Here is a 27,933-nt window from a genome sequence, read left to right on the forward strand (position 1 = left end):
AACTAGTGAACAGTGGTCGGATATACTTTACTACTCTACCTACTTAGATAAAAAAAATATCAGGGCAGAATAGAAATGTTTTTGTTTAGGCAAAATAAAATCTTTGCGAAAATTATAAATAGTCGAGATGTAAAGATTGAAGACATAAATAAGCCAATATTTCTAATAGCTTCTCTGGTCGGCTTAACACCACACAGCATAAAATTTTCTAAATCGAAACAAATTTTTACGGTCATACCAAAATCCATATATTTAAATTCGTTATGTAGTTTTACTGTTATGCTGATTCTGATTTTGTTTGGATTCTTTCACGTTCGTGATGTGCTATTTTCTGCAGAACAACCCCAATTCAATAACGAAGTAACAACGCAGTTAAATTACATTCTGGAGTTTACGAATTTTGATTTGCTCTGTAGCATAGCTTATGTTTGTGCTTTTATAAATCGTGCCAGATACGTTCGCATTTTAAATATGATAGTCTCAACATGGAAAAGTATACCATCTTCAAAGAAATCACGACTCATTTTAGAAGACTTGTATCTAAAGAGAAATTTAACGCTCATAGGCATATGTCTAACTATAATCGCCCAGTTAAGTATAAATTTATCAAGAAAGGAAGGAGCGTGGAAGAGGCTATTAGTGATATTTACGTTTAATATTCCACAAATAATACAATTTATTTTACACGCACTGTATACCATGTTGGTCATAACAGTAACTGCCATTTTAAGAAATATCAACGCGCATTGTAAATTTACGGATAATGAGGAACATTCGAAGGATTCAACATTTTATGAAGTAAAACCAAAAGTGAAAAAGATGACGCTAAGACAAATGGAAATAGTATACAGGAGAGTGTTCGATATGAAAATTGATATTAATAAAACATTCCAAGGTCCAATGTTGGCTTCAATAATGCAGAGTTTTCATGCTTTGGTTAGCGAGGCGCATATATTATATCATGGAATTGTTGTTGATAGAGATCTAACTCTACATGAACTATTTAATTGCTTTTCCTGGATTTCTTATCAACTTATAAAATTGTTTTCTCTAGCCTACTCTGGTAGTGCTCTGAAACTTGAGGTACGTACATACATTCCAAACAAAAAATACAACTTACGAAGATGCTTCAACGGCTTCGTTTGTGATAAGAGTTAATTTTGTGAATAATATTATTATTACAGCATTTACAGCATTACACACATTTACCTAATTAAGTTTGTTGCGTGTCTGTTTATACCTAATATTTCGAGTGCTAAATTCCAGAATTAGAAAGACAACTTATTTGAGCCTCCCTCGTGCTATCAATAGTCAACCGCAATCAAGCCTTTTTATCATGGTAATTGTTTAAATAAACAACGCGAACGGTCGCTGAAAATCGGTCAGGAAGACAGATTGTTTAAAAATAAATAAAACTTTCTTCATTCAATCTCAACGGCACGTTTTACCATAGGTATCTAAAGATTTGAATCCCTTCTTACGATCAATGTTTGTAGATTTTTTCCCCATTTTTTCACATACTACCTAACTAGATATCTAAGGCAGTAACATAATACCTATGTAGTAATATTTGAAAAAGTATTTAGGTACTTATTACGTAATATTATGTAAATATAGGTTTTAAGGTTTAGTATGCGGAGTTAATAAATAGGCTTTATTACTGATTTGATATAATATAAAAGTGAAAAAATTCATTTGTTTTATATTCTACTTGCAGGCGATAAAAACCGGGCAGTTTTTACATTGTATTCCCACAGAAAACAAGGATTTACGGTGGCTTATGGAGGTACAGACTATTGATATTTTAATATTTTGTTATTTAGCAATACAAAAATATATACTTATATCGTAAATGCCTGTAAAAAAAATATATTATTAATTTCAGGTTCAACATTTTTCAACACTTCTTAAATATCAGTCTGTAGAAATTGACTTATACGGTTTCTTTCCTGTAGATGCCACCCTTTTGTTTAATGTAAGCTACACATTTTATTATTAATAATTAAAACTTATTCTCGAGTCTCGACTCACGACCTAATAGAAGTATTGACTATCTATTAAGGATTTCAAACGCGGTAGGATTTATATATACCCGACAAAAGCCCGACAATTTAATGTCTAAAATCTTAATGTTATAATCTACTGCATACAGCATAATTTTTCAGCCAACTTTTGTTTTATTTGAAGGTATAACTTAGATTGATAAAATTTTCAGTGTGCGGTAACTAATATAACCCTAATAATATTTGTTTTTCAGATTTTCGCCTCTGCAACAATGTATTTAATTATTTTAGTACAATTTGACAGTCGTCAGTAGTGAGATATTGGTACACAGTATTGGTACCAGCGCGGCATGCATCCAGCATGAGAACGGAATTGGAAATATTAAATAGGGACATTTCTTGGTAAATTAAATGAACCAGCTGATTTAAACCACTGATCAACTCACCAACGGAGCAATCCGAAGCTGAGTTATGAATTCTGTTGCTAGTTCATGGATTATTAACACAGAATCTATACATACATATATATATATATATATATTATAATAAATCTGTAGAAGGGTCAATTCTGTACATTGAAAATATTGAAAAAATAACTAGCAGGGGGTGTTCCTGGATCGATACCAAACCCAAATATGTGATTAAAAAATTTTTTGTCTGTCTGTCTGTCTGTATGTGAAGACATCACGTGAAAACTAACGGTTCGATTTCGATGAAACTTGGTATAATTATACCTTATTATCCTGGGCGTAAAATAGGATACTTTTAACCTGGAAAAATAAGTAGAAAAAAATTAATCTTAATTTTTCAGTTTTATCCATAGACGTAGTTCTGTAGAACCGCGAACACACGTTGCGTATATTATTATAGGCCTAGCTGTATTTGGTTCAAAATGGTTCAAATAGATATTTATAAGATGTCATTGTCAGAGTTACTCAAAATGGAGAAATAAACCATCCACGCGAAGACCGACATCCGCGCGGACGGAGTCGCGGGCGGAAGCTAGTTATACATATATGTACATTATATTTCATAGCTTACGATAAATCAAATAAGAATAATCGTTACTACATAAAGTACGTAATTACTTAATCTGTGTTTAATTTTCGTTTACTGGTTTAAACCAAGGTTTAAACATGGTTTAAGCGCCACGAATTCAAAATGACAGACTATCTAAACATTAATTTAAATTGATGTTTATAATCTGTGTCGTTGGCCAATCGGGATGGAAACAGCTGTCAATAGTGACAAATGACATTCGAGTCCTACGAGGTCAATAAATTTTTACAGCTGCCGGTTGCTTTTGTTTCATCAAATCGCTAATTGTTTTTCTCATTGTTAAAAATACTCGGGCTGATATAAGTTTTCAATAAATCGTAATAAAACTCCCAATAGTTTCATTTTTGTAGTCGTTGCTTCTTGTCTGCAGTTGTGGAGAGAATACACAGAATGGTAAGTAAGGTATACGTTTACGTTAACAAATCCTTTTGAAGCGCGGTGGGATTGAATAAAAAAGTTAAATGTGTAAAAGATCGAAGAGTCTTGTTGAGTTTAAAGGCAATAAATAGTTCTAAATATTGATTAATATTTATGTACCGGCGAAAAGGCGAAGCCATTTTGCTGTTGTAATGGCCGGCCGCCATGTCATATCAAAAATCACATGTTGAGTTTCTATGATCGTTTTTGCATAAAGTTATTCTTTGTTTATTTTCGTTGGTAAATGTTTATACTAAGTATTAATTAAAATTAAGCAATACGTATTTATTGCGAATGTTCAATATTTAAGCCATATTCGTAAAATATAGAAATTAATTCTTATAGGCTATTATTTATTATTTAAACAATCGAACATTTTTAATTTTTATGAAAACCTAAAGGAAATAAAAAATTAACAAGTCGTAAAATATAAGTAGATTCTTTTAAAATTACAAATTGATCATACCTTTTTTTTGCATGCATCATCTTTAGTACCTACATATTATACCTATACTTCCTGTATTGGAACTTGGAAGTGATAATTTATATTTCTGAAAAAAATGGTCATAAATTAATGAAGGGGAATTACTCTTTTTAGACTGATAATAATTTAGGGTGAAGTATATACATTCAAAATACATATTTATACATTTGTTTTAAATGAATAGGTAGGTACTGAAACTTCTGTACCAGTTTGAAAAATTCTTTCACCAGCAGAAAGCTACATTACTATAGACTATATTTTTATTTTGTTTTTATGCCGGATCAAATGGTGCGGAGCAAGGATGAGCAATGAAACAAAATTTTTGCAATAGTTATTGAAATAATGGCGAATATTTTGAGTTTATAAGCTGAGATCATCTGTCATGAGAGTATTACATATTTAAAATTAACAGGAGATAGCTTCTTTAAAATTTTAAATGTATCATTATATACATTCATATGTATATACATATATAAATTAATAAATGAAATCAAACAAGCTACATATATATTATTTTGTCCTCATTTTTATGAAAATTAAGTAGCAGCCTTTAATTGAATTAAAATATGGAGTAAATATAACTCTTGTCTAATTAGCCATACTTGTTTAATCTCATTATCATAAAGAAATAAAAAATAATAGTTATTGCTTTCTTAAAAATATGAAATTATTATGGTATCTTTTAATTGTTTTGACATTCAAGTGTTTCACTTGCAATAATTTGAAGTTAGAAAATCTCTTGTTAGGTATATGGATAAGGTAATTTACAAAGCACTTATTTCTACACTGTTTAGTTTTTTATTTTACTGGTATTATAGCAAAAATTATTTAAATGTGTACAGTAAAATTTCACTATATTTATTGGATTGTTAATTGCCATAAAAAAATCATTTTTATTCTTAAGTTATATTTTCAAAAATGCACTAGAAGTCCTAGGTAATAAAGTGAGGCATCTGCCTCACTTAAACTCCTATTCAGTATCCTAATACCGGGTGTAATTGTTAGATATCAAAAAACTTTACATTGATACCGAAATTACTTAACCTTATAAGTAAAATGGCGATAATAACGTTTTAAGAATAAATATCTAAAAATTTAACTTTGAACCCTATTTCATGCTAAGATATAACTTTTTCCGCTAGATGGACGGTGTAGTACACCCGCACCCGGGGGTAGTGCACGGCGGCATGCCGGGCGTGGTGCACGGCATGCCGCCCGTGCACGGCGCGGGCCCGGACGGGGAACACGCGCCGCACGGGCCACGACGCCGCTACCAGAATAGACCTAAACCGCCTAATAATACGGAAAGGTTGCCGTTGGATGAAGCTGCTAAGCGAGTGAGTGTTTTATTATTTATACTTACAAATATTAAACAAATTTGGAAGCATCTTTTAGTTACTTATGTGAGTCTGATTGTCAAGTTTTTGATGTTACTAATTTTTTTCTAATTAAAATTTTTGTGATGTATCTAACATTTCATCTTTATTGATAAATTACACTACTTTATTCAAATTTAACAATGTATATTCATATTATTTATAATTAAAGGATCAATGTTAAAAGAATGTAATTTGAAAATTAATTAAGAAAATCTCATTTAAAATTCCGAAATATTGAATTAAAGCAAATTTTTGTTTATTCAGGAAATGGAATCGCTTCCCATGAAGACACCAGTGTCAGTCCTGCAAGAACTACTGGCTCGGCGTGGAACAGTCCCCAAATATGAACTCGTCCAAATTGAGGGCATGATACATGAGCCTACATTTAGATACCGCGTTACTGTCGCAGATTTAGTTGGTAAGATTTTAGATTTATTTGCCACTAGATTTCCGCCCGCGGCTTCGCCCGCGTTTTCAAAGGAAAACCCGCATAGTTCCCGTTCCCGTGGGATTTCCGGGATAAAACCTATCCTATGTGTTAATCCAAGTTACCCTCTATATGTGTGCTAAATTTCATTGTAATCGGTTCAGTAGTTTTTACGTGAAAGAGTAACAAACATCCATACATCCATACAAACTTTCGCCTTTATAATAGTATTAAGATAAGATTAAGATAAGATTTAAAAATTATTGAAATGTCTTTCCCTTCTTAATGTACAATAATGGAGGTTTGATGTTCCACAGAATACTTTTTTGTTTGTATAATGTATTACTGTATGCTTATTAATTAAACTTTGTTTCTAATACTCTGGTGAAATTAGAATAATAATAAGAAATCCCATAGGAAAAGTAATAATTTGTAAATTGACTCTACACTGGCTATTAAAATGTTGTGTATTATGTTAGAGTCTATCTGTTTCCTAAATATTCCTTCTATCTAAAGCATAGTTTTTTGTTCAGCCATGGGCACTGGTAGATCAAAGAAAGAAGCGAAGCACTCTGCTGCCAAGGCTCTGCTGGACAAGCTGACTGGAGCCGTACCAGCTGATCAGCCTCCTAATGGAAACATACCAGAGCCGTAAGGATTTTCTGTTACACATAGACATGTTTTTATCGCTGTCTTACTTTTAATTTTTAGGATCACGGATTATTGTACCATTATTTTTTGTACAATTTTTTTGCATGAATTGCATTTGAACAGGTTTGCATTGGAAAATTAATAAAATTTTATGAAGTAACCAATAATAGTTACTATGTAAAATTGATACTAATATTATAAAGCTGAAGAGTTTGTTTGAACACGCTAATCTTGGGAACTACTGGTCTGATTTGAAAAATTCTTTTGGTGTTAGATAGCCCATTTATCGAGGAAGGCTTATAGGCTATGCAGTGTGAAAATTTTCGATGGGCCCTGGAGGGAAAGTACTTGAAATACTAATTATGGCAAATTTTGCTGAAAGGAAACATTACTTTATTTTTAAAAAGAATTATAACTGCATACAAAGATTTTAACGTAAACATGTAGTTATGAATAAACATGATAATATAATGTGATTGTTATTTTGGTAACAGCACGGTGGTGTCATCGTTCGAGGACAAGCTGATGGGCAACCCGGTGGGCTGGCTGCAGGAGCTGTGCATGTCGCGCTTCTGGCCCCCGCCCTCCTACCACGCGGAGAACGACGATAATGTTAATAGACGTGAGTTACTCTTGTCACTAGTTTCCTAAAACTTCAACAGTCGGATAAAATTGGCCTCTTTGCTGAACTGGACTATAACTGATATTCAGGCAAAAACTTTTTTTTACGCAATTGTAATGACAGTTCAGTCAATTTTTCTCTGTCTAGGTCTTGCTTTTGCTATTATTAACGTTATATTACCAAGGGGCCTTACTTTATTAGCACAAATCACAATATATACATATTGAGTTACGTCAAAAGAAACATTTCAATATTTCTAGTATTATTTTTCTCTACGCAATATCAAATATAAAGCATCAAATGTAAATATTTCTTTATGATGTCAGCATATAATATAAATAAAATTAATACAAATTGAGAACATGATCCTTATTTTAAAGTCAGATAACCATCCTTTCCCAGGCCTACCCCACGAGAGGCAGTTTACAATCGTGTGCACTCTACTCAAGAGGCGGGAAGTAGGTACGGGCAAAGCTAAGAAGTTGGCCAAGAGACAAGCGGCCTATAAGATGTGGCAGGCGTTGCAGGACAACCCGCCGGAGTCGTTCCAGCCTGAGGAAGAGGTATTGTCCTTGCTTTATATCATACTAGAGGTCCGCCCCGGCTTCGCCCCTGGTACATATTTCGCAATAAAAGGTAGCCTATGTTCTTTCTCAGGGTCTAAAGGTTATCTGTGCCAAATTTCATCAAAATCGCTCCAGTAGTTTATGCGTGAAAACCATACATACATACATACATACAAACAAACCTTTCCTCTTTATAATATTAGTATACATACCTACCCCCCTAGACAAGTGGCTTTCGATTAGCGTAAAGTTCAAGAGAATATATTATGAATGTGTGAGATTGACGTAATCAATCGTCGTCGTCGTAATCAAACGTTCGTTACATTCATAATCTATTCTATTGAACTTTACGCTAATAGAAAGCCACTTGTCTAGGGGGGCTGGGGTATTTTGTGTTTTGTCATTTGTGGTGCCCCTAATCTGATGAATTTCTTGTTTTTTTAAATGTCTTGTTTTTGACTGGAAAAAGGTAGTTTCTGGTTCAATAAATAAATAATATAACAAATATATAACTGCTGGCTGGCCTTTAGATTTCTCTTGGAAGAACAAGTAACCATGCTGTGAAATAGCTTATGCATTAACTAAACTAAGGATTTCATAAATTCATGGATATGCCTTCTCACTGTAAATAGTCTAGTTATTTTATCCTGTTAATAATATTTAAATTTTAATGTTTAAGTTTGCTCATTGTTTACATGTAATGAAAGCATCATGAATATAATTTTATATCCCATCACATGATTAACCTATAAAAATATTTGCCTCCTCATGTGCAAACATAATCATGATTAAAACCTGCACTGCTAAAATAATAATTATTGGTCACTTGAAAATATCTCGCCAAGGCTTCATACAACAGCCATGATCGCTAAGTGGCTCTTTTGTTTGAAAGGTTAGCACTTGGCCAGGTGTTTTACTATCTTTCGGTCGGCGCCTGCTTCCGGCAACGATTTGAACAGAAGGGTCACATTTGGTGAAAATGGGGGTAGTTTTGAATAATCGGCATATATTGTGTGAAATGTAGTATGTTTTGCTAGCATTGTACTAAACCTCAACTATTTGTAGATATGATTTGATTGCGAGGAATTAATAGCCAAATGTTGAATGAATGCTTGTAATTTCATACTACCCGCAAATTTGTTCTTAATTAGGTGTAATGTAACTTGTTAATAAATGTTTTTGCAATGGATCTCAATTTACGTGTCTGCCTTTGAAATCCCACTGCAACAAAAATAGGATCTAACTGCTAGCAAAACATACCCGCAAAATGAAAAAAGCCGATGTCTATGCTACTAAGCAAAATGTATTCAAAATTGGTCAGCTGTGTGATTGTAATTGGTGTTATTGTTCTAGGGCGGTGTCGCGGCCCGATATGCCGACTTGAAAGATAGTAAAATATCAACGTTGACCACGAGTCACAGCCACAAGGTGTCGCAGTTTCACAAACACCTCAAACAGTCTGTCGGGCCCAACCTGGCCAAGTTGCAGGTACGGCATTACATTTTACTTGCATGCTCTATGTCACATGTGTATGAAGTGAAACTTCTTTAGTCGCGTCACAGAATACAATATAATAGTAGCTAAACGCTACAGAACGGACACTCCGCCTCCCGCCAAAATTAAACTCTTACCTCGCCCCGCACGATCAGTCTAAAAATGGTCCACATTTTTCTACAGGGACGATACGCAACGAAGATTGACAACATTAATCAAATTGACTTAAAGTAATTTTATTATTTTGGATTTGTGATTATCGTTTTTCGTATAAAATGGTTAGATATTGTGCTGTTTACGGATGTATTTCATCAGAAAAACGCGATTTTTTTTTACGCTAGTCAAAAATGTGCCAACCATCAAGCGTTAACACACACATTTGCAGTCTCTACAGTGTGACTGTCAAAACGATAATTTTGTATGGAGTGTCCGGGGTGTGGTCGCGTTGAAAGTAAAATTTCAAGGTCGCATCATGGATTAAGGCGATGATTTTGGTATTAAATCTTGTCAAAGAAGTTTCACTTCGGACACGTGTGCTCGGCATACACGCTCTTTTTATGTTGTTTGTTTTTGCAACGCGATGGTTTGTAGGTAGGTTGTGTGTCTTGAATTGTTTAAGTCTAGTGTTAATTTGTAAAAACAATGCATATGATGCCTATTAAAACGGAGTTTTGCAACTCCTTAAAAATAAAGATAATATACTTTCATCTTAAAAATAAAGATAATATACAAATTTTAAAATAAAAGTAACTAAGCTAGACAAACACACAAATAAAATATAATATATTATTTCTGTTTTTTGGTATCTTAGATTTGTGTAATAGATTGGGTGTCTTTTAAACGTTCCTAAACATGCATTTCACAAAACCTTTACGTTTCAGGTGACACCGCTGAACAACAAAGACTTTAACTTCGTCAAGTTTTTGCAAGAGATTGCATCGGAGCAATCATTTGAAGTCACGTACGTGGATATTGAGGAGAAATCAATGACTGGTCGGTGCCAGTGCCTTGTCCAATTGTCCACTTTGCCGGTAGCCGTGTGCTATGGGTCAGGTCTTACAAGCAAGGACGCACAGTCCTCCGCAGCCCAAAACGCGCTCGAGTACCTCAAGATTATGACCAAAAAGTGAAAAGCCTCATCTCGCGACATCTATAACGCCCGGTGATCTATCCAATATGACATGTTATACGTAAAACATATGGCCACAACATGGGCCAGCTACACAATGGGCAGCGTTGGCCTAACGTCGATGTTTGCCGATACGGCGTGATGACAAAACAAAAAATTTTTATTATACATAAAAAAATATAATATAATTACGTGTCTACGTGTTTATTTTTAATATTTTTTTAAAAAGGTGTTTTTATCAAAACGACGGTTGATCATACATTTAGAGGCTACTCTATCGTGATTGTCTATTCGCCCATCGCTGCCCATTGTGATATTGGCCCATTATTCTATTTACATATAAAAAATGCGTTGTATAGAAGCCACTCGGGGCTGGCGCGATGTCGCGTGGATAGAGGCCACATAACACCACTCGCTAGCCAAAGCGCTTCGGGCTATGCTGTATAACTGGCACATTTGCAGTGCTATTATACAATATTAATATTTAATTAACCGTTATTGTTTATTTATTGTGTTTTTTTATTGACGATATATTTGCAAATACAATGATATTATATATATAGATACGTTATATACTCACCATACCCAAAAAAAAAATGCTCCACATGCAGCGGCAGGCACAAATAAAAATTTCATATTACTTAATTTATTACATTGACAGACTGTATAAGAGAGATGGCTATAATAAAATGATATAAACAAAAAAGACAAAGATAGTTTGTCACTTCCGCGCAGGTGTAAACAAACGTCATAAGAATTCACCAATTAAAAAAAAAATAGTTGCCATGGCAATTGGCATAGACTAACGACACAGAAGGTTCAATGATATAGATGGTACGTTTCCTGCACACGTAAACGAATGTGACAATTTCATTTACTATTTAATTATTATTATGAAGTTGTATTAAAATGATAAAAACTTTTTTGGGGATATAACTGTATTAAGTATTTATTACTAGCTGTGGTGTTCGTTTTGGGTCAGGGAGTTGATGTGATAATCATCATCATCATTTCACCCGATAGACACCCACTGCTGAGCATAGTCCTCCTTATAGAACTCCATAAGGACTGGTCTTACGCTATACGTCATCACTCCACCTTGTAGGATATAATAATAGTGAAACGATTTCGGGGAGCTCGTCACTGAGATCAGTGGGACATTCCGAGCGAATAATGTTTTCTCAGGACCTTTATTTTGCACATTATAATGCAAGTGTAAGATGGCGGAGCCGCCGCACTTAGCTTCGTGCACCGGGATTTCATCCTACAATGAACACAACACCGTTCTAACGACTGATCTAAACCCAATGGGCTTGTTATAAAGCTCAAAATTGCTGTTTTATTATTTCTAGTTAGATTTATTACGTTATTTTATCGTGTCGATGATCTAAAACTGTACTGTAATGTAAGTCTAATAAAACTATACAAAATCCGTTTTTGTGCGTTGGTGGCGTATCTACCTCTTGTTTCTATATATAATATCATTGGCATAATAATTGACGAGCTTTATGTTTTGTGTCAAAATTTAAGAGTAAAAATTTTACTTGTTGGACACGAAACGTTTTTGTGATTGAAGTTTATTCGTAATAGCTGTGTATTTTGGAAGCTGTCGTAGTCAATACATTTATCAATTCCTATATTCCTACACTAGATAGTTTCCATGTTTTTCGCAAGTTTTATTTATTATACCATTTTTATGTTTTTGAACAAAAGTCCATGTAGATTGGACGAAGTTTATGTATTCTATGAGATTTATTTTGTTGTGTGTAAAGAAAAATGTGATAGATTTTTTTGTCTCCAACTCGACTGCGAATGTGCGAGAGTACACAGCATAGCCCGTAAACTTAAGGAAACAAAGTATGGAGTGGTCATATAATAAATACAAGCTATACTTTGCATAGAATTAGTGTAATTTTCCCAGCGTGGAAATTACTTAAAAAAATAAAAAAAGTAAAAAAAAAAATAAAAAATGATATAAAAAATAACAAAAAAGTGTGTATTATAACTTTCCAGTTTAATATTCAGCATAATTTAGGCATGTTTTGCATTAATATTGAATTGAAGTCATTACCTACTTATCAAAATCATTAGCTTTAATGTATAATATAATAAAATGATAGATTTTTCATGTAATTTATTTAAACTTTTTTTTTCGTCTGGTGTGTTGAGATTTTTCTAACATGCTGAGCATTAAACGGAAAAATATTCTCAGCTGGTAATGTCTTGTTGACGAACTGTCCGAACCTTTGCTTTATTTATGATTTTTAATATCCCTATTTTTTTTATTCAATGAATTCCCAAGAAATATATAATCATCAAGCATATAAATTAAGTTTAACACCGTAGTTACAGTTATAGTTGTATTTTACTCGAAATCTTAAACGAGCAAGGGTTGGGTCTTGCGCGAGATGGATTATGTAACGAGGCAGGATTGATTGAAATAATGAATTTACCAATAATTGTGTATATTTTATTTTTATACATGATGGTAAACTTTGCATGGAGGCTGAGAACTATGTGTTTGAGTGAATATATCACTGGAAATAACGGATGTGGAGCTAGGAGGTCCCTTGCCTGTGAAAATGGGCATTATTTTAATGCAAAGTATAGAGGTTGTAACATTTTGTATCAGTACAGAGCCGTCGCTCGGCGCCCGAAGGCCGCGAGGGCTCTGCACACCGAGTTTCTTTTAAATTGAATGGTGTGAGTTCAACCTGCCCCTCTATTGGTCGCACTGTTCAACTTAGAAAAGACTAATTTGAATAAAGGAATGGAGTTTCAACCAAGACCTACTAAATAAAACTATAATGTCCGACCATCGAGACATCGGAGTTCACGTATTATAATTTATGTTTAGTTAGTCTTGGTTTTACTATTTATATCGATAAACTGTAATCGTAGAGAATAATGTCACTGACGTAGAAACTTACACTGTACATTTCACTTGCCTAGATCTAAAAACTTGTTGAAAGATGATACATTGTGAAAATGTGAAAATAAACGTTTTCTTTGTTTTGCTAGTATTGAATTTGCTAATAACTACAATAAAATTGGTGTTGCTTATATATAAATATTTGTTTCATTTTTACAACCGATACCGAGTTTCATGTCTAACCTATAAATATGAAAAGGGAGTAAAAAGTAAACCTCTACAGTATGTAATAGGAATAGAATTTTAAAAATTTAAAAATCTGTTTCTATAAGCTATCGCTGGAACTACTGGATGGATTTGACATTTTTGTTATATAATACATCATAAAAAGCACTTAATAGTGCGGGCTAACCAGCGGTCCACCCAGTCACCCTGGCTTCGTGCGTGGCACGTAATATATTATCCTATCCTATCCTATTATTATTTTTAACAGTACACGGGGTCACGTTCATCCCGATCCAACGGAGAAAGAAGTTTTGAAAAATTTCCAGTTCTTGAGATTAGCTTACAAACGAGGTCGTCAGTCCATGTACTGTTTCAGCCACTGGATGACTTGCAAATAGTGCATGAAATGATGAAACAATTTACATACACCGCCCTTGACGTAGTTAAGGCTTCACATAGATCGTTAATAATTAAATAACCTACCTAACTAATACTAGTTAGCATTTACTATGTACTGGATTTTTCAAAGAAAAACCCGCATAGATCCCATTTCCTGGGGGATTTCCGAGATAAAAATTACCCTATGCCTTATTCCGGGTCTCCAGCTACGTACATACCATATCATATTGTATATCGGTTCAGTAGTATTTGCGGGAAAGAGATACAAACGGATGGATATCCATCCATCCTCACAAACTTTCGCATTTATAATATTAGTAGACAAAACTTATCGTACTTAAAAAAATTAGTATATTTATGGTGACTTTGTGTAGCTTTACGCCAAAGCAAAAAATAGAGATAATTAATTTAGTAGTTAGCGAGTTTGACTGCTCCTATTCCGTTTCTTAAACTTATTATATTTCAAAGAATTGAGAAGTAAATGAAACAAAAGAAATAATAATTATAAAATTTTATTTGACTTTTCACAAGCTTTTCACAAACTAATATCATACTCTTTTCTTCAATTTGAAATCACTGTGTCTTGTAAACTTAAACCGATTTAACTTTTCATGTCGCTGACTGGAGTTTTGTGTGAGAACACTCCAAGGTCGTGTGTTGTTTGAAAATCGATAAGGTTTGAAGGGAACGGAATCTGTGTCTTCTGTAGAAAGATTCCAAGTTTCAACTTTTGGCGTATCTATGACTTCATAGTCTTGGTCATCATTTTCAAAATTATTTGTGGCGAAAAGATTCATGTTTTCTTCTTCATCCGTTGAATTAAAATTAAACTCAATATCATTGCAATTAGTGTTATTATCGATTGGTGAATACGCAATATCATCACAGAATTCTGGCGGTGGTGGTATCACTTCTGTTTCGTTTTGAACGGATTCAAGAAAAGTTTTTGGATTAAGTATTGCTTCACTCAAATTTAAATCCCTTTCATCGGTATCAATATCTATTTCTGTAGGAGGAGTGTATTTTAAATCATCATTCAAGTCTATAAGATTGCAAATAACTTCGGGTATCTCGGGGTCATCTTGAACTAATGTAATTTCTTCTTTGTTATTAGTTTCAAAAGTTTGGTTAATTTCTTCTTTATTATTACGTTCCAGAGATTGATTGATTTCTTTCATTTTAGTATGGATGTCTATGTTTGTACACTTTTTAGCGTCAGTGATGATTGAAGAAAGTGATTCAGGTAGCGGTATGTCAACTTTATGTAAATCAGTAATTTTATATTGCTTTCTTGGTTTTGTAGGTGCCTTCTTATACTCTTTATCGAAGTGACCATTATAGTTTTCGTTTTCTTTTACAGCTGGCGATGGATTGTTCTTTCTGAAAAAATAAATAAATATTAATTTGTAAAATGAGTACCAATTTAATTTTCTCTGATGCTCTTGGTGGGAAATGGTTTTTTATGTTTTTAGATTGTTTGTATTAGAATAAAGTTAGTGGTGTTTAGTAAATTTAAATGCTACTTAGTAACATCATGTTATCATGACACGATAATGGTATAATTGTAAGTATAAAATTATTTTATATCTATTATTTGCATACCTTGAATCAATAATATTTTTGTATTTGAGTAAAATATCGTTAACATTAAGGTTATCATTTGTCTTTAACTCTTCTACTCTGTCGTTTGATATATTTTCAATATGTTCTAATTTAGGCTTTGCTGTTTTCTCATGTGTAATTTGTTTATTTTCATAGTTTATTTCATTCTCTTGGCTTTGGTCAGGTGATAAGATTTCGGTTATTTCTACTTTCTTATCATTAGAATTTAAGCTAGGACTTTTGTTTTCAGTATTTTTGAAATTATCATTCGGAGTTTTTATTTCAGTAACATTGAAATCCACTTTCAGTTGGCTTATTATTTGAATTTTGCATTCCGGCAGTATTTTGGTACAAGTGTTAATGTTAGTAGCTTTATAGGAAAACTTTTTGATAAATTGTTCAAATTTATTGTCTTTAGTTTTAAAATTAGTTTCAGGTTTATACCTAATAACATCATTTGAATTTATAATATCACTATAAGTTTTTGCATTGGTAATTGCGTGTGAAAGTTCTAATATTTGTTGGTCATTGTCACTATTCATTTTGTTGTCGCGCGTTATATTATTTTCAATACAAGGTCTACTTTGTAATTCATCTCTGTGTTGTATAAGTGTAGTTATAGGAACTAAACTGTTGTTTTGGATTGTAGTTATTACATTTGAATAATTTAATTTATGCTCATTAGATGTAAAGTCACTGATGTTTTTAATACTGTTCGTCTTTGAATCGTTGTTTAGAATACTAGGATTCTCAATATTTGTCTGTAACGAATAAGGACTTATTTTATGAGTGTTACTTATTTTACAAAGTGGCAAGTTTTCTGTATTCATTAATATATTTTGCAATGAGTTTGGTCCATCATTTTGTTCGGATCCTTTATCTTGATGACTTATTACGTCAGCATTAAAATTGTTTTCATTGGCAATATTCAATACATTTTTACGGACTACAGTAGGTGAAGAAGAATCGGTATTCTTTGAAACTGGACTGCACAAGAGTTCTATTACATTTGCGTTAGTCTGCTTTTTCAGTTGAGCTTTCTTCAAAAACTCATTAATGTTATCTCGTATAGCACCAGAAAAACCAGTATCGGTTTGTTTTTCCACAATATTCTCATTTGGGGAATTGTTTTGTTTTTCTATTAAGTCTATGAAGCTGAAATTAGATTTTTTAGCCTTTTGCTTATTTTTACATATACCATGGGGTCGTAGTATTGATGATCTATTTATGCCTGTATTAATCATACTATTGGAGATGCTATATAATTTTTCTATTGGTTTAATTTGAATATTTCGTTCAATGTTTTTATTATTGACTGCTACATGCTTTATCTCTCCTTCAATTTCATTCAGAATATTATTTATTTCCGCGTCATCTATATAGTCTTCTTCATCTGATATTTCAACAACAACATTTTCATGACTAACTTTTTGCTTAGTAGGCAACGTAGGAACTGTTTCAATAATATCATTATCTATTTTAGTAAGATCAGATAAAATTTTGTTCGATAGTTCCGCTGTTTCATTTAAATTCTTTGATAAATTTTCTGAAGATAACTCAAAAGATTCCTTTAAATGTTTAAATTGCTTTATTATGTTCGTGTCTCGTTTTATTTTTTCTTTGGACTGTACGATATCGGTTTCATTTTTACGTTTACGGTCTTTAACACGGATTTCTTTTTCTGGTACATGTATTTCATCTAACATCAAATTCTTTTCCATACTTGTATGTGTAGGCAATTCGTTAAATACATATTCGCAGTGATCATCGATTCCAACTAAAACAAACATAAAAAGTTGAATAAGAATTACGTTTAACTCATGATTACGTCTGATTATTATCGTACCAAAATTTGAACTGATGCAATGTGCCATAACTTTATGCTCGTTAGGTTGCTTCCTGGTAATATCGCACGTGATACATCCATCGTAGAGGTTTAGTAAATCTGTATCTCTGAAACATATTGCTATAATTAAGCTTATTACGCAGTATAGGTAGCATACGAGGTAAGTAGGAATTCCATTTATCATGCATGTTTGGATAGACGATCTGAACATGCAAGTAAATTTGATGGTTTTTTAAAGTTCAAGAATTTTAACCAAATTACTGGAAATTACAAGAAGATGCCAATACATACTTTTTTAATTTAATAACACCAACTTACTTAAAAGATGACAAGTACAGCAAGTTGTTTTCCGAGTCTCCGACAATTAAATAAAATTTATGCGTATCTCCAGCTGTCAGTTGTTCTATATTTTCTGATAAAAACGCGTGATTCAATAATTGCAATTCAATGCGAATTGAGTGTTCGCTGATCGGCTTTATCTTTAGGCTGTATTTTGGTAACAGACTTATCTGCTTTCGGAGTATGTTGCCCGCTGGGGGACCTTTGTTCATTATCTGTAAATATAAAGAATTTTCTATATACAATTAAAAAAAAGGAAACGAATAGGCAAATTTAGGAGAGCGAGTGAATAAAGCTAAGAATTATAATGTAGGTAGAAATATAATCTTAATATCTTAATCTTAATACTATTATAAAGGCGAAAGTTTGTAAGGATGTATGGATGTATGGATGTATGGATGTTTGTTACTCTTTCACGTAAAAAATACTGAACAGATTACAATGAAATTTAGCACACATATAGAGGGTAACTTGGATTAACACATAGGATAGGTTTTATCCCGGAAATCCCACGGGAACGGGAACTATGCGGGTTTTCCTTTGAAAACGCGAGCGAAGCCGCGGGCGGAAATCTAGTGGACTATAAAGTTTTAATTATTTTTATTTAAAACATGCCGACCGGCTTCGCCCGATACGTTTACGCGATAAAGATGTTTATTAGGGGAAAATAATTAAAAAAAAATCGGTCGCGTTAAGTCTTTGAATTAAATATATGTAAGTAGGTAGGTAGTACATGGTAGTACCAAACAAACCAAAAATACTCTGTATAATAGGTATCTATTTTTTAAATAGGCCATTGATTACGAATTACAAAATTGAGATTTTTTGAGACATACATGGCAAAGAAAAATAGTTTGGAATAACTACCCAGAGATTATTCAGAATATGTTTAAATTAAGTCCTTGCTCTTAGGGTTATCATATGCGCATCTAACTAAAAAAGCTTGTTAAATAAAAAGGATTCTGAAGCTTTTTTTCTGCAACATTTTTTTTAACACACAAACAATAAAATATAATTTAAAGATGCGTTTGCAACGAAATGATAGAATCTAGCATGTTTACAGACACACGGACTATTTTATAGGTACATATTTTTTTGTCACAAGAATATGTCTGACTGTTTATTTTTATTCGTGCAATGTTTACACTAATAACTGTTGGCCAATTATAATTATTTGTTTATAAAACAATATAACTTTTCAATTCGAGGTTTTTGCTCTTCGCAATATGTTTACCAATAGATTAATATTTAATACCGAGTAAAAGATAATAATGGCACATGTAATATGCTCATCTATAATAGCCCTGACCGTTAAATATCTTGCTGTCGTTAAATAATGATTGACGATACTTAAACGAACGCGCAATTATGTAGTTTTATATTTTTTGTCTAAATGTCAAAGGCGTTGCCGTAATTGTAGTGAATTGACTGATTTGAACAAATATTTAGTGTGTTGATTGATGGCCAATATTAATAAGTAAGAATTTTAGATTTTTTGATTTCACAAAATGAAAACTTAATTAAAATACAATTTGCAATGATACATGCAAACTATTTTAATATATCTACGGTCATATTTTGAGTCAAAGTGCCTAGGTATTTAGTGATAAAAACTTACCCTTTCTAAGTCTCTTGGATGGCTTTCTTCAAGCAGCATAAAATTAACCTTAAATATATTTATTTAAATGAGAACATGATATTTTTATCAAGGTAAAAATTTGTGATTTATTTTTCAAAGGAGATATATACGAATATTTTACGTAAAATATTTTATGGGTAGGTAAGTACATAATGTAAAAATGGCAGAGAGTAGAAGAGTAGAGAAGTAGTCAAATAGGGGGTTAAATTTTAATAAAAGATAAGATATTAGAGTATATTAAGATAGTAGTGAGATAGTAAGATAGTAGTAGTAAGGAAACTAATATGGATTAGTTTGCTTATAATACCTTTCCAGCAGTAGCAAGCAACGAACTAAAAGTAGGTCCGATGCCTTTCAGTTGTTTACTCAGAAACGGCGAGTTTTCCCAAAGATGGGCTGATATGCACTTAGCAAGTACCAATGCGTTTAATACCGCGATATAGTTCTTAGTATTCGAGCACATTAACTTTGGACTAGTTACGTATGCTACTAGACCTGAAATATACATAAATATTTCAGGACGATCGGTACGATCTGATCCCATACTAAGCTTTTCGCTTATGTTATGGAAACTAAATGGCTGATAAACATACATACCTATATAATTTTTAAACATATAGTTCCTTATATAGATAATAAACACTAAGATAAAGAGCAAACATCGATGTTCATCACACAAATATTTGCCCTGGGTTGGAATCGAACCCACGAATTCTAGCTTTGAAGGCAGTGAGTCAAATAACACTTATGGGCCCTCTTCACAATTGGCAGTGTTGGGTGAGTAGAGGCTATCATAATAGTTTTTAACCATAAATCGTCGTATTGGCAGCAAACATCGACGATCATGTGTTGGGCCATCGCTACCCATTGTGTGGAGGGCTCATTTTATGCAGGGTGTAGTTAATTATTGGCGATAGTTTTTAATTTTTTGTTTTATTGTATTTCCAAACAAGAATAATAGCGGTTTTATTAGGGAAACCCATTTTTATTGGTTTCCAAATAACGTATAGATACACTTTAACAGCATCAGAAATAATCAAATAAAATGTATAATATTCTATGTTTAAGTCTATAATATCTATATTTGTAACTAGCGGTCCGCCCCGGCTTCGCCCGTGGTACATATTTCGCAATAAAAGGTAGCCTATGTTCTTTCTCAGGGTCTAAAGATTATCTGTGCCAAATTTCATCAAAATCGGTCCAGTAGTTTATGCGTGAAAACCATACATACATACATACATACAAACCTTTCCTCTTTATAATATTAGTATAGATATACCGACACAAAACTCTTAATTAAAAAAATATTGGTTAAGTGTGCGAATTTAATGGTGAAACTGATGTCTTTTTCTCATGAATGTCGCTCGCAATTAGAATATAATTTGCGTTTTGTATTGTTATCTATTTTTGTTTAATGGTTACATTATTATAGTTATTGCGCTTTTTATACAGTTATTTCAAACACAAAATATTAAGTTAACGTTCCTTATAATAGCACAGATAATTAACCAAAAATAACTTTATATTATTAAAAAAATTCTAATTAAAAACAAAAAATATAATTACATTTACAAACACGATCGGCAATTCTCATAATTTTCATGGCTTCTTGGTTCAAAGACGGATCTGGTATTGGCAGGCAACCGAGGACAGCTTGAATGATACTGTGAACGGGAATATTATATGTATCGTATTATTAAAATATTATATATTCATGTTAAGTTATACAAAATATTATTATTTCAGTGAAAGAATTTATTTTAAACCGAGGCTTTCAAAATAAACAGATCTGTAAAGTGGGTAGGTAGAGCAAATTTTAGCGACACCGTTAAAAAGCAGGGAATAATAGGTACTACATTTGTAAATCTTTAAAAGTACATAGTATCATTAAGTAAGTCACATTTAGAGAATAAAATTGAGCTATACAGATAATTGAGTTCACTCAACTAAAATGAAATTAATGTGTGCGACCAACCGGTGTTGGAAGATAATCCCTGGCCAAATTATAGTGGGACTGACGTAATATAATATTAATAGCTTAATTAATAAAGAATATAACCGAATTATTTCATTATTATACGAAGACTAAGTTTTATTAAGTTTGTAGTGATACTTCTATACCTTCCCTCTTCCACAAGTTAAATTGCTTCCATCTTTAAATACCCTCAAGTACTAAGTAGATTTGACAGACATTTTCATCAATATTATGAGAAATATTTATATTAATTAAAACAACCGTAAGTAAATTAATAATATTTCTGTCCTTGGCCTACACTTAACGGTTATATTTCGTGCGTAAAAATGCTAGACGTTGCAAAACGTGTTTAAAAATTGTTATCGCTGATAACCGCGGCATTTTACTAGTTTATTGTGTCTGCCTTTGTTCCGTATCTTTATACGAAAATCTTTTATTTATCTTTTATTTTAAAACTGTCACTCGCGGATTCTTCCACGCCCAGACTTTATTCGTACTGGGTTAACGGTATACAGTTGATCATGTGATAATAAAATTTTATTTGTGAGATTACAAGAAAATAGTTGAACTTCTTTTCAACTGTTAAAAACTGGGTCTAAGTTTAATATTGAGGTATAAAATATATTTAAGAGATATTAAAATTACGTTTATTGGATTGAAATATGAATTATCGTGTCAATCTCTGTTTTTAGTCAGGAATGAAAATATTAGAAAGGTCAGGAATGGAAATATTATATTATAAATGCAATTAAAAGCTAAAAACAAAAAAAAAGCTCCAAGCTTTTTTACCCACTCTACATAAAGGACACAATATGGCAATTAATGTTGTGCTGAAAATATCACATGATCGAAAGAAATTGGAAAAAATAATACAGTGCCGACGTTTATAATTGTAACTAGGAAATAAAATTTAACGGAATAAAGAGTAAATTTATATCTAAGTATTTACGATTCTACCAGAGTAATTAATAGGTAACTACCCTTAGAAAGTATGAGGTAACTTACCAGTATAATTTCATTTGTCGGCTATTTATTTTGCCTTTCATAGGAAATCGTATTGTAGCAGCTGAATTATTTCTATTTAAAGAATTTAAACATCGTCTCTCGTCTACTCTTAAGTGCATGTCAGAAAGCTCATGGCTTTCACACACCAGCCATAGGAGACGCTCTAGAGATTCTGTACCGTCTATCTATGGATTAATTAATATAATTTATATATTCATTATTAATGTAAAAAACATTAAGTTTGTCTGTCAGTTTGTTTGAAGAAGCTTTCTGAGGTTCGAAGTGAAAATATTTGTGTTGGATGAAAGATTTGAGCAGATTAAGTAGCGTGGATTAGTTGAACATAAAAGGAGCAGTTAATAGCAAGAGGCTACGACTCGATGTATTGCCATTCCAGCAAAAAACAGATTGATAAATTAGATGTGTAAAATGGAAAAAGTTGTGGATAAAGATTAGTTAATAATAATTTTATTGAGAAAGCAATGCTTTGAGGTAAAAGCTACTTTTGTACATGAAAGCAAATAACCTGTAAAATATGCAAAAAATATTATTTTTAATTTTAAGTCAGTATAAAAGCAAAAGCCATATATCTGTAAAATATATTACTTTCATGATAGTTTTCATGGTTCCCAGATCGATGTAGTAAACGGACATAAGTCGGCCAGTGTCCGTGGACTGTATGCAACTCGCTTCATCCATAGTTATGAGACCCGCAGACGCTAAGCCATTCATCGCTTTCACGCAAAGCTCTGAAAAATAGTTTATTGTCTATTTCTGTAACATTTTATTAAGGCTTTTGTTAAAGGGAATATATTATTATAATCATTTAGCTTTTGAGTAAGAACAAAGTGGCAAATTGTGTCATTATATTATGCAAGTGTACGCAATCTGTGTTGTTTTTAAAAATAAAACATTAAATACAGCACTCGGATCATACTCGGACAATTTAGTGAACAATTGCGATAGATGATAGATATTAAGATAGGTCGATAAGCAAAGTATTGATTTTTCATTACATCTACATTAGATATGAAATATGTAGAGAAGAGAAATATAAGAAGTAATTAATTGACGCATTCGAAACCAGATACATATTAAATGCATCTTCACATGTTCTACATACTTAAGATGTTTGTTTATTTAAGTATTCGTAAGTAAACGATATAATTGTTTTCAAAATGGACATTATTAGAATAAATATTTGGATGTGTTCTACGAACACGGACCTTATAAGACTCTTTACGGTGCCATCGAAGCGATAGATATGGCGTGATATTTGCGATCCTAACATGAACTCATTACGCACTATGACATTTAACCTGGTAAAGGGAATATCGACAGGTGTTTGTGGATGTAATTTATAAGCGGATTGCGGTTAACAATCTAGGTACAACATACGCGATTAATATAGGCGATAGTTTTTGAATCAATATAATTTTCAATTTATGTAAATTAAGATATCTATTGCGGTTGTTAATGTTGTTTGTGGCAGACGATTTCGTCCACGAAGTATGTTTGTTGAATGTGTTGATAACTTATCAAACTTTTTTGGATGAACTAAACTGCACTATAACAAATCAACTGATTATAAAGTTGTTGCTCTACATTTTTATTTTTTCTTTTCATAATTTCTACTATGCAGATGTATGTAGGTTAGCCAAAAGTCCAAAACGTTGGTGACAGGACTGCACCTTGCAATGGGATGATGTCATTACAATTTATATAACGGTTAGAACACCGCCCTAATCTCATGTATCACATCAGCCACAAGTTCACTATGTGATCGTATGTGCAAGGCTCATCCATCACGTTCCGGAACTATTTACTTAGCGAGGTCGCAGTCTCATCTTTATAATTGTGTACTTTTAATTATTATACATATCTTCTTCTAGCTTTAATTATCACATCCTTATCTGTATCGAAAGGAAACCGTTTCAGATAATCTAACGATAAATCATAAGCAATTGTAATATTTCATAGATGTTTGTTTTATAAGTGGTAATTGCTGGTTTTTCTTAGCAATCAATTGCTTTGAAAAAATGAAATGATCTGATTAACATGAGTTCTTCATTATTATAGCAATAAAAAATAATTATTTTATTAGTAGTTAATAATTATATTTTATTTATTGCGATATACTTACTCGTATATTGCAATCCATATTATTATAATAATTAAATTGTTACGTTTACAGAAAGGGTTTATAATCAATTAAGGATATCGTTGAATTTAGTCAATTTCCGTTTAATTTGGAAGTCCTTTGAAAATAAATCGAATAAGGTAGGATCATAATTCTAAATACATTCCTATGTATTTTCCTAAATCGGAAGCACAATGTTTAGGTCTATTGTGTTTGATTATTTAAAGGCATTCGGTTGATTTTAATCGGCGATGAATTTAAGATTATCTATGTACCTATCTATTTTTAATTTTAAGAAATTAAAAACAAATATTTAAGTTAAAATATTGTCTTTATTATACAACTGGAAAGTTATGTATTATTATCAAGAATCTGTAAAGGATACCAAAAAAGAAGAAATGTCAAAAGGGACCGTAATAAATTGAATACTGTGAAAAAACCTTCGTCAAAATGCTTCCAGCGGCGATTAAATGGGATCATTTATATTTTAAATACTAATTTACTATAACGTTTTAGTATTTTGTCCCTTCTAAAGTTATAAAGACATTGCGATTCTTTAAATTATCATTTTAGATATATTTTGTTACAGGCATGACATGTTATAAACATTTAAATAATAATTTATGGCAATATAAATAACAGCAGAATACTTTGCATATGACCTACTAAAATGTGAGTTTACGATTTATTGACAGTGAGAAAGAATCAGAATTTCTATTTCTTTAAATATTTATCAAGGATTAAACACAATTCCTAATTTCTTACCATGGTAGAGTACCTAATAGACAAAGCATTCTACTTTATACTTATGGAATATTCAGAAATAAAAATGTAATTTTTCAGCATGAAATGTATTTAAGATGTTGTTCATTGAGCAAAATAAACGACCGTTCGATGTAATCTGTTTTGTATCTCTTTTTTTCGACATATCAAATTGCAATTAATGAAACCACTCCAGAAAAACACATTGCCATCAGTTTTCGATATCAGCATATTATCAAGATTCCTAAAACTGCTCTGATAAAATTAACAAAAAATATTATCAAAGTAACGTAAATAGACATCCTTACGTTTGTTAAAAGTAAACCTGTTAAATTTTTGTTTTCATGGTCGATGTAATCGAATTCATTCTCAGAACGATAGATTTACATAACTAACCGCAATATATTTGAGGGCACATATTATTTAGGTTAACAACACTTCAATAATGCACATTACACATTGATCAAGAGATTAAGTACTCATTTGATTAACCGATTTGCAAATGAGTATTGATTAAACCGATGAAAAGATTTTACTTTTAAAATTTTACAGTAATTTATAATGCTAAACTAGAAAATTTGATAGGATATGTAAATTGGCGGGATTCGAGCAATAATTGATACTGGAAAATTAATTAACACAATACCCGTAAACTATAAGAATTGAACTATTGGGATTTGGACAAAATAAAGTTAGTCCTTTTTCGCAGATTGTTCTCTAAATTGTCTTGCGTTACAGTTTCCACTAATACATGCATCAATATAGAGTAATTCTTATGTATAAAACTTACACTTTATCACACAATTTAGGAAATAAATTAATGAATTATCTTTATTACATATTATTTTTAAAAGCACTTACCCTCAATCTTCTTCGAAATCAGCTGTTGCGAGGCGTTAGAGGGTAGTCCTAAATATCTCCTCGGGTCCCTTGCAGCCCTAACGCTCAGGAACGTAGAGTTGACCCATTGGACACACTGAGCTACATCCGTCACTGTACCTAGTGCCGCTTCGCTGTTTAGGTTTTCAGCTAAGCGTTTGTGTAGGTAGCTCTGGAGAGGATCACTACCACCGACTAGAGATTGGTATCGCGCCTAGTGGGAAAAAGTGTACATACTAATTAAAAATACGTTGAAAGATTATCTTTGGTAACAATTTTTTTGGAAATCATAAAAGTATATAAACGTTATCTACACGGGAATACCGTTCAAAGCTTAGAATTAATATTTAATAACTGTTAGGAGTTATAGGCACGAGTAATAAACGCTTAAATTATATTTATATAAAACTTTTTTAGTATTTTTGGAAAAAAATTATTCTTGGTTAAACTTGTGTCAATTTAGGTGTCAATCATTTATTCACAATCTACGACAATTTTATTTTCTATTCTTAGTTTCTATTATTATTTTTTAATATTCATTAATCATGGGGATGACTAAAGAAGAAAAGAAAGCAAAAAAAGAAGCGAAGCGATTGGAGAAGTTAAGAGCGGAAGCTGAAGCTCGTAAGAAAATTAAGCGCCAAGAGCTGAATAGGGAAATGGCAGCTCAAGCAAAGAAGAGAGGTGAACTTGATGCAACCTGGCGCGAAACGATGTTGAAAATAAAGGAGCCCGTTTTCCGACAGGATATACAAGTATTGTGGCATGTCTTTGAGAGAGTTTATGACAAAAAAGATCACTTAATTAACTATACCATGAAACTAATGGATGTAGCCGATGATCAGTTCCAAAGAACTGTAGCGAGCTTCTGTGATACTATTGATACAATGATCAACAAATTCCTATCTGAAATGGAATCTTTATCTAAAGAAAATGATATAAGAACGAAGAAACTTCTTAAATCGGGAGAAGAAGATGCATCTCGTATTATGACGGATCATGACGCAGCAGAAACTCATTTACAACTATTAATATACCACGGTCACACTACAGCCGACTCTGATGCGTGGACGAAGAGAGGTGAAAACTTAGTTAAAGAAGATGAAGATCGCAGTAAGTATGCAAACGAACGTGAAAACCTGCGTTCGTTTCTGGAGAACATATATAACAATACATGGGAAGAATATAAAGCTGTTCTGAAAGCTTACGTCACAGAAACGGCCGACAATCAAAAGAAAGTTCGAAAATTGCGTCGTAAAGAGAATTTGATGGCTGACATAATTGCTTCTCAGGCAAAAAGAATAGCTAACAATGATAATGTTCTCAAACGACTTCGTTCAGAACTAGCAGCTTATGAATCAGGTACAAAACAGGCTGTGTTCAGAGACCGTCGAGATCGTCATCGGGCAGCCTGTTTTCGTTTGAAACAAGGATTGGTTAATGGATGCGCTTTAGATGCTCGACAATTAGCTACTTTAGTAAGAGCATCAGACGATACTGTTGAATGGCTCACAGCATCGCATAAAAAAGGTGAAAAAATATTACGATTAGCATCACTTTGCCGTAAATTTGAAACGCAACGTGAGAAAGTACTTCCTTTCGGTTCAGCGCTACCTCAATCACCTACTGATACAAAAACAAATACGAAACGACACCATTCAGATGATTCCCTAGTTGTAAACGCTATTTCTTCCACTTGTGGACTTACACGTTTATGGCAAAGAATTGCTAAAGCGGAACTCTCAAGGCGGGCTTTGTTACGTGAAAAAATGCTACTTGAAGAAGAAAATGAAATGATCATGAGCAAAATTAAAGAGTATCAAGAAAATAAGTTTATGCCAAGAATTCAGACATGTATTTGTACTAAAAGTAAAAGCGGCCCGTTGTCGCATCCAACGCCCGTAGATGGTGTTGTAGAGGCTACAAAATATGAAAAATATCAGCGTCAAATGAAAAGAAATATTTAGTATAATCGTGTTATAAATTATTCAAACATTAAATTATTATTATTTTACATTT

At 32.4% G+C, this 27,933-nt stretch overlaps 3 protein-coding genes across 6 annotated transcripts; all 3 read left to right on the forward strand.

Moving 5' to 3' along the window:
* The first annotated feature begins 75 nt into the window (after positions 1-75).
* On the forward strand, positions 76-2,317 carry LOC149903347 (uncharacterized). Its single transcript, XM_090108913.1, has 4 exons — positions 76-1,083; positions 1,718-1,786; positions 1,886-1,975; positions 2,258-2,317. The coding sequence occupies exons 1-4, from the start codon at positions 76-78 to the stop codon at positions 2,315-2,317; spliced, it is 1,227 nt and encodes a 408-aa protein (XP_089965039.1).
* Positions 2,318-3,261: 944 nt separating this feature from the next.
* LOC149903348 (protein Loquacious-like) lies at positions 3,262-13,302 on the forward strand. Of its 4 annotated transcripts, none has more exons than XM_090108453.1 (8): positions 3,262-3,455; positions 5,106-5,300; positions 5,607-5,760; positions 6,303-6,420; positions 6,915-7,042; positions 7,427-7,605; positions 8,962-9,096; positions 9,984-13,302. In XM_090108453.1, exons 1-8 carry the CDS (start codon positions 3,453-3,455, stop codon positions 10,230-10,232), a joined length of 1,161 nt encoding a protein of 386 aa, XP_089964579.1. In that variant the 5' UTR covers positions 3,262-3,452; the 3' UTR covers positions 10,233-13,302. The 4 variants fall into 4 exon arrangements, with proteins under 4 accessions (XP_089964579.1, XP_089964580.1, XP_089964581.1 ...); XM_090108454.1 differs by having other exon boundaries at positions 7,445-7,605; XM_090108455.1 differs by lacking the exon at positions 8,962-9,096.
* A 13,157-nt stretch (positions 13,303-26,459) lies between these two features.
* Positions 26,460-27,881, forward strand: LOC149903349 (dynein regulatory complex subunit 2-like). Its single transcript, XM_090108882.1, has one exon. The coding sequence runs from the start codon at positions 26,460-26,462 to the stop codon at positions 27,879-27,881; it is 1,422 nt and encodes a 473-aa protein (XP_089965008.1).
* Positions 27,882-27,933: the final 52 nt, after the last annotated feature.

This window comes from Colias eurytheme, chromosome 13 (genome assembly GCF_061535395.1).
Source record: "Colias eurytheme isolate Ceu_HAF_F1 chromosome 13, ilColEury1 Martin Lab GWU primary, whole genome shotgun sequence".
Lineage (NCBI taxonomy): Eukaryota > Metazoa > Arthropoda > Insecta > Lepidoptera > Pieridae > Colias > Colias eurytheme.

Coding starts and splice junctions, on each gene's coding strand:
- LOC149903347 (XM_090108913.1), top strand. CDS start 76: ATGTTTTTGTTTAGGCAAAATAAAATCTTTGCGAAAATTATAAATAGT. Junction 1,084..1,717: donor GTAGTGCTCTGAAACTTGAG/GTACGTACATAC, acceptor TTCTACTTGCAG/GCGATAAAAACCGGGCAGTT. Junction 1,976..2,257: donor ATGCCACCCTTTTGTTTAAT/GTAAGCTACACA, acceptor TTTGTTTTTCAG/ATTTTCGCCTCTGCAACAAT.
- LOC149903348 (XM_090108453.1), top strand. Junction 7,606..8,961: donor CGTTCCAGCCTGAGGAAGAG/GTATTGTCCTTG, acceptor TTATTGTTCTAG/GGCGGTGTCGCGGCCCGATA. Junction 9,097..9,983: donor CCAACCTGGCCAAGTTGCAG/GTACGGCATTAC, acceptor TTTACGTTTCAG/GTGACACCGCTGAACAACAA.
- LOC149903349 (XM_090108882.1), top strand. CDS start 26,460: ATGGGGATGACTAAAGAAGAAAAGAAAGCAAAAAAAGAAGCGAAGCGA.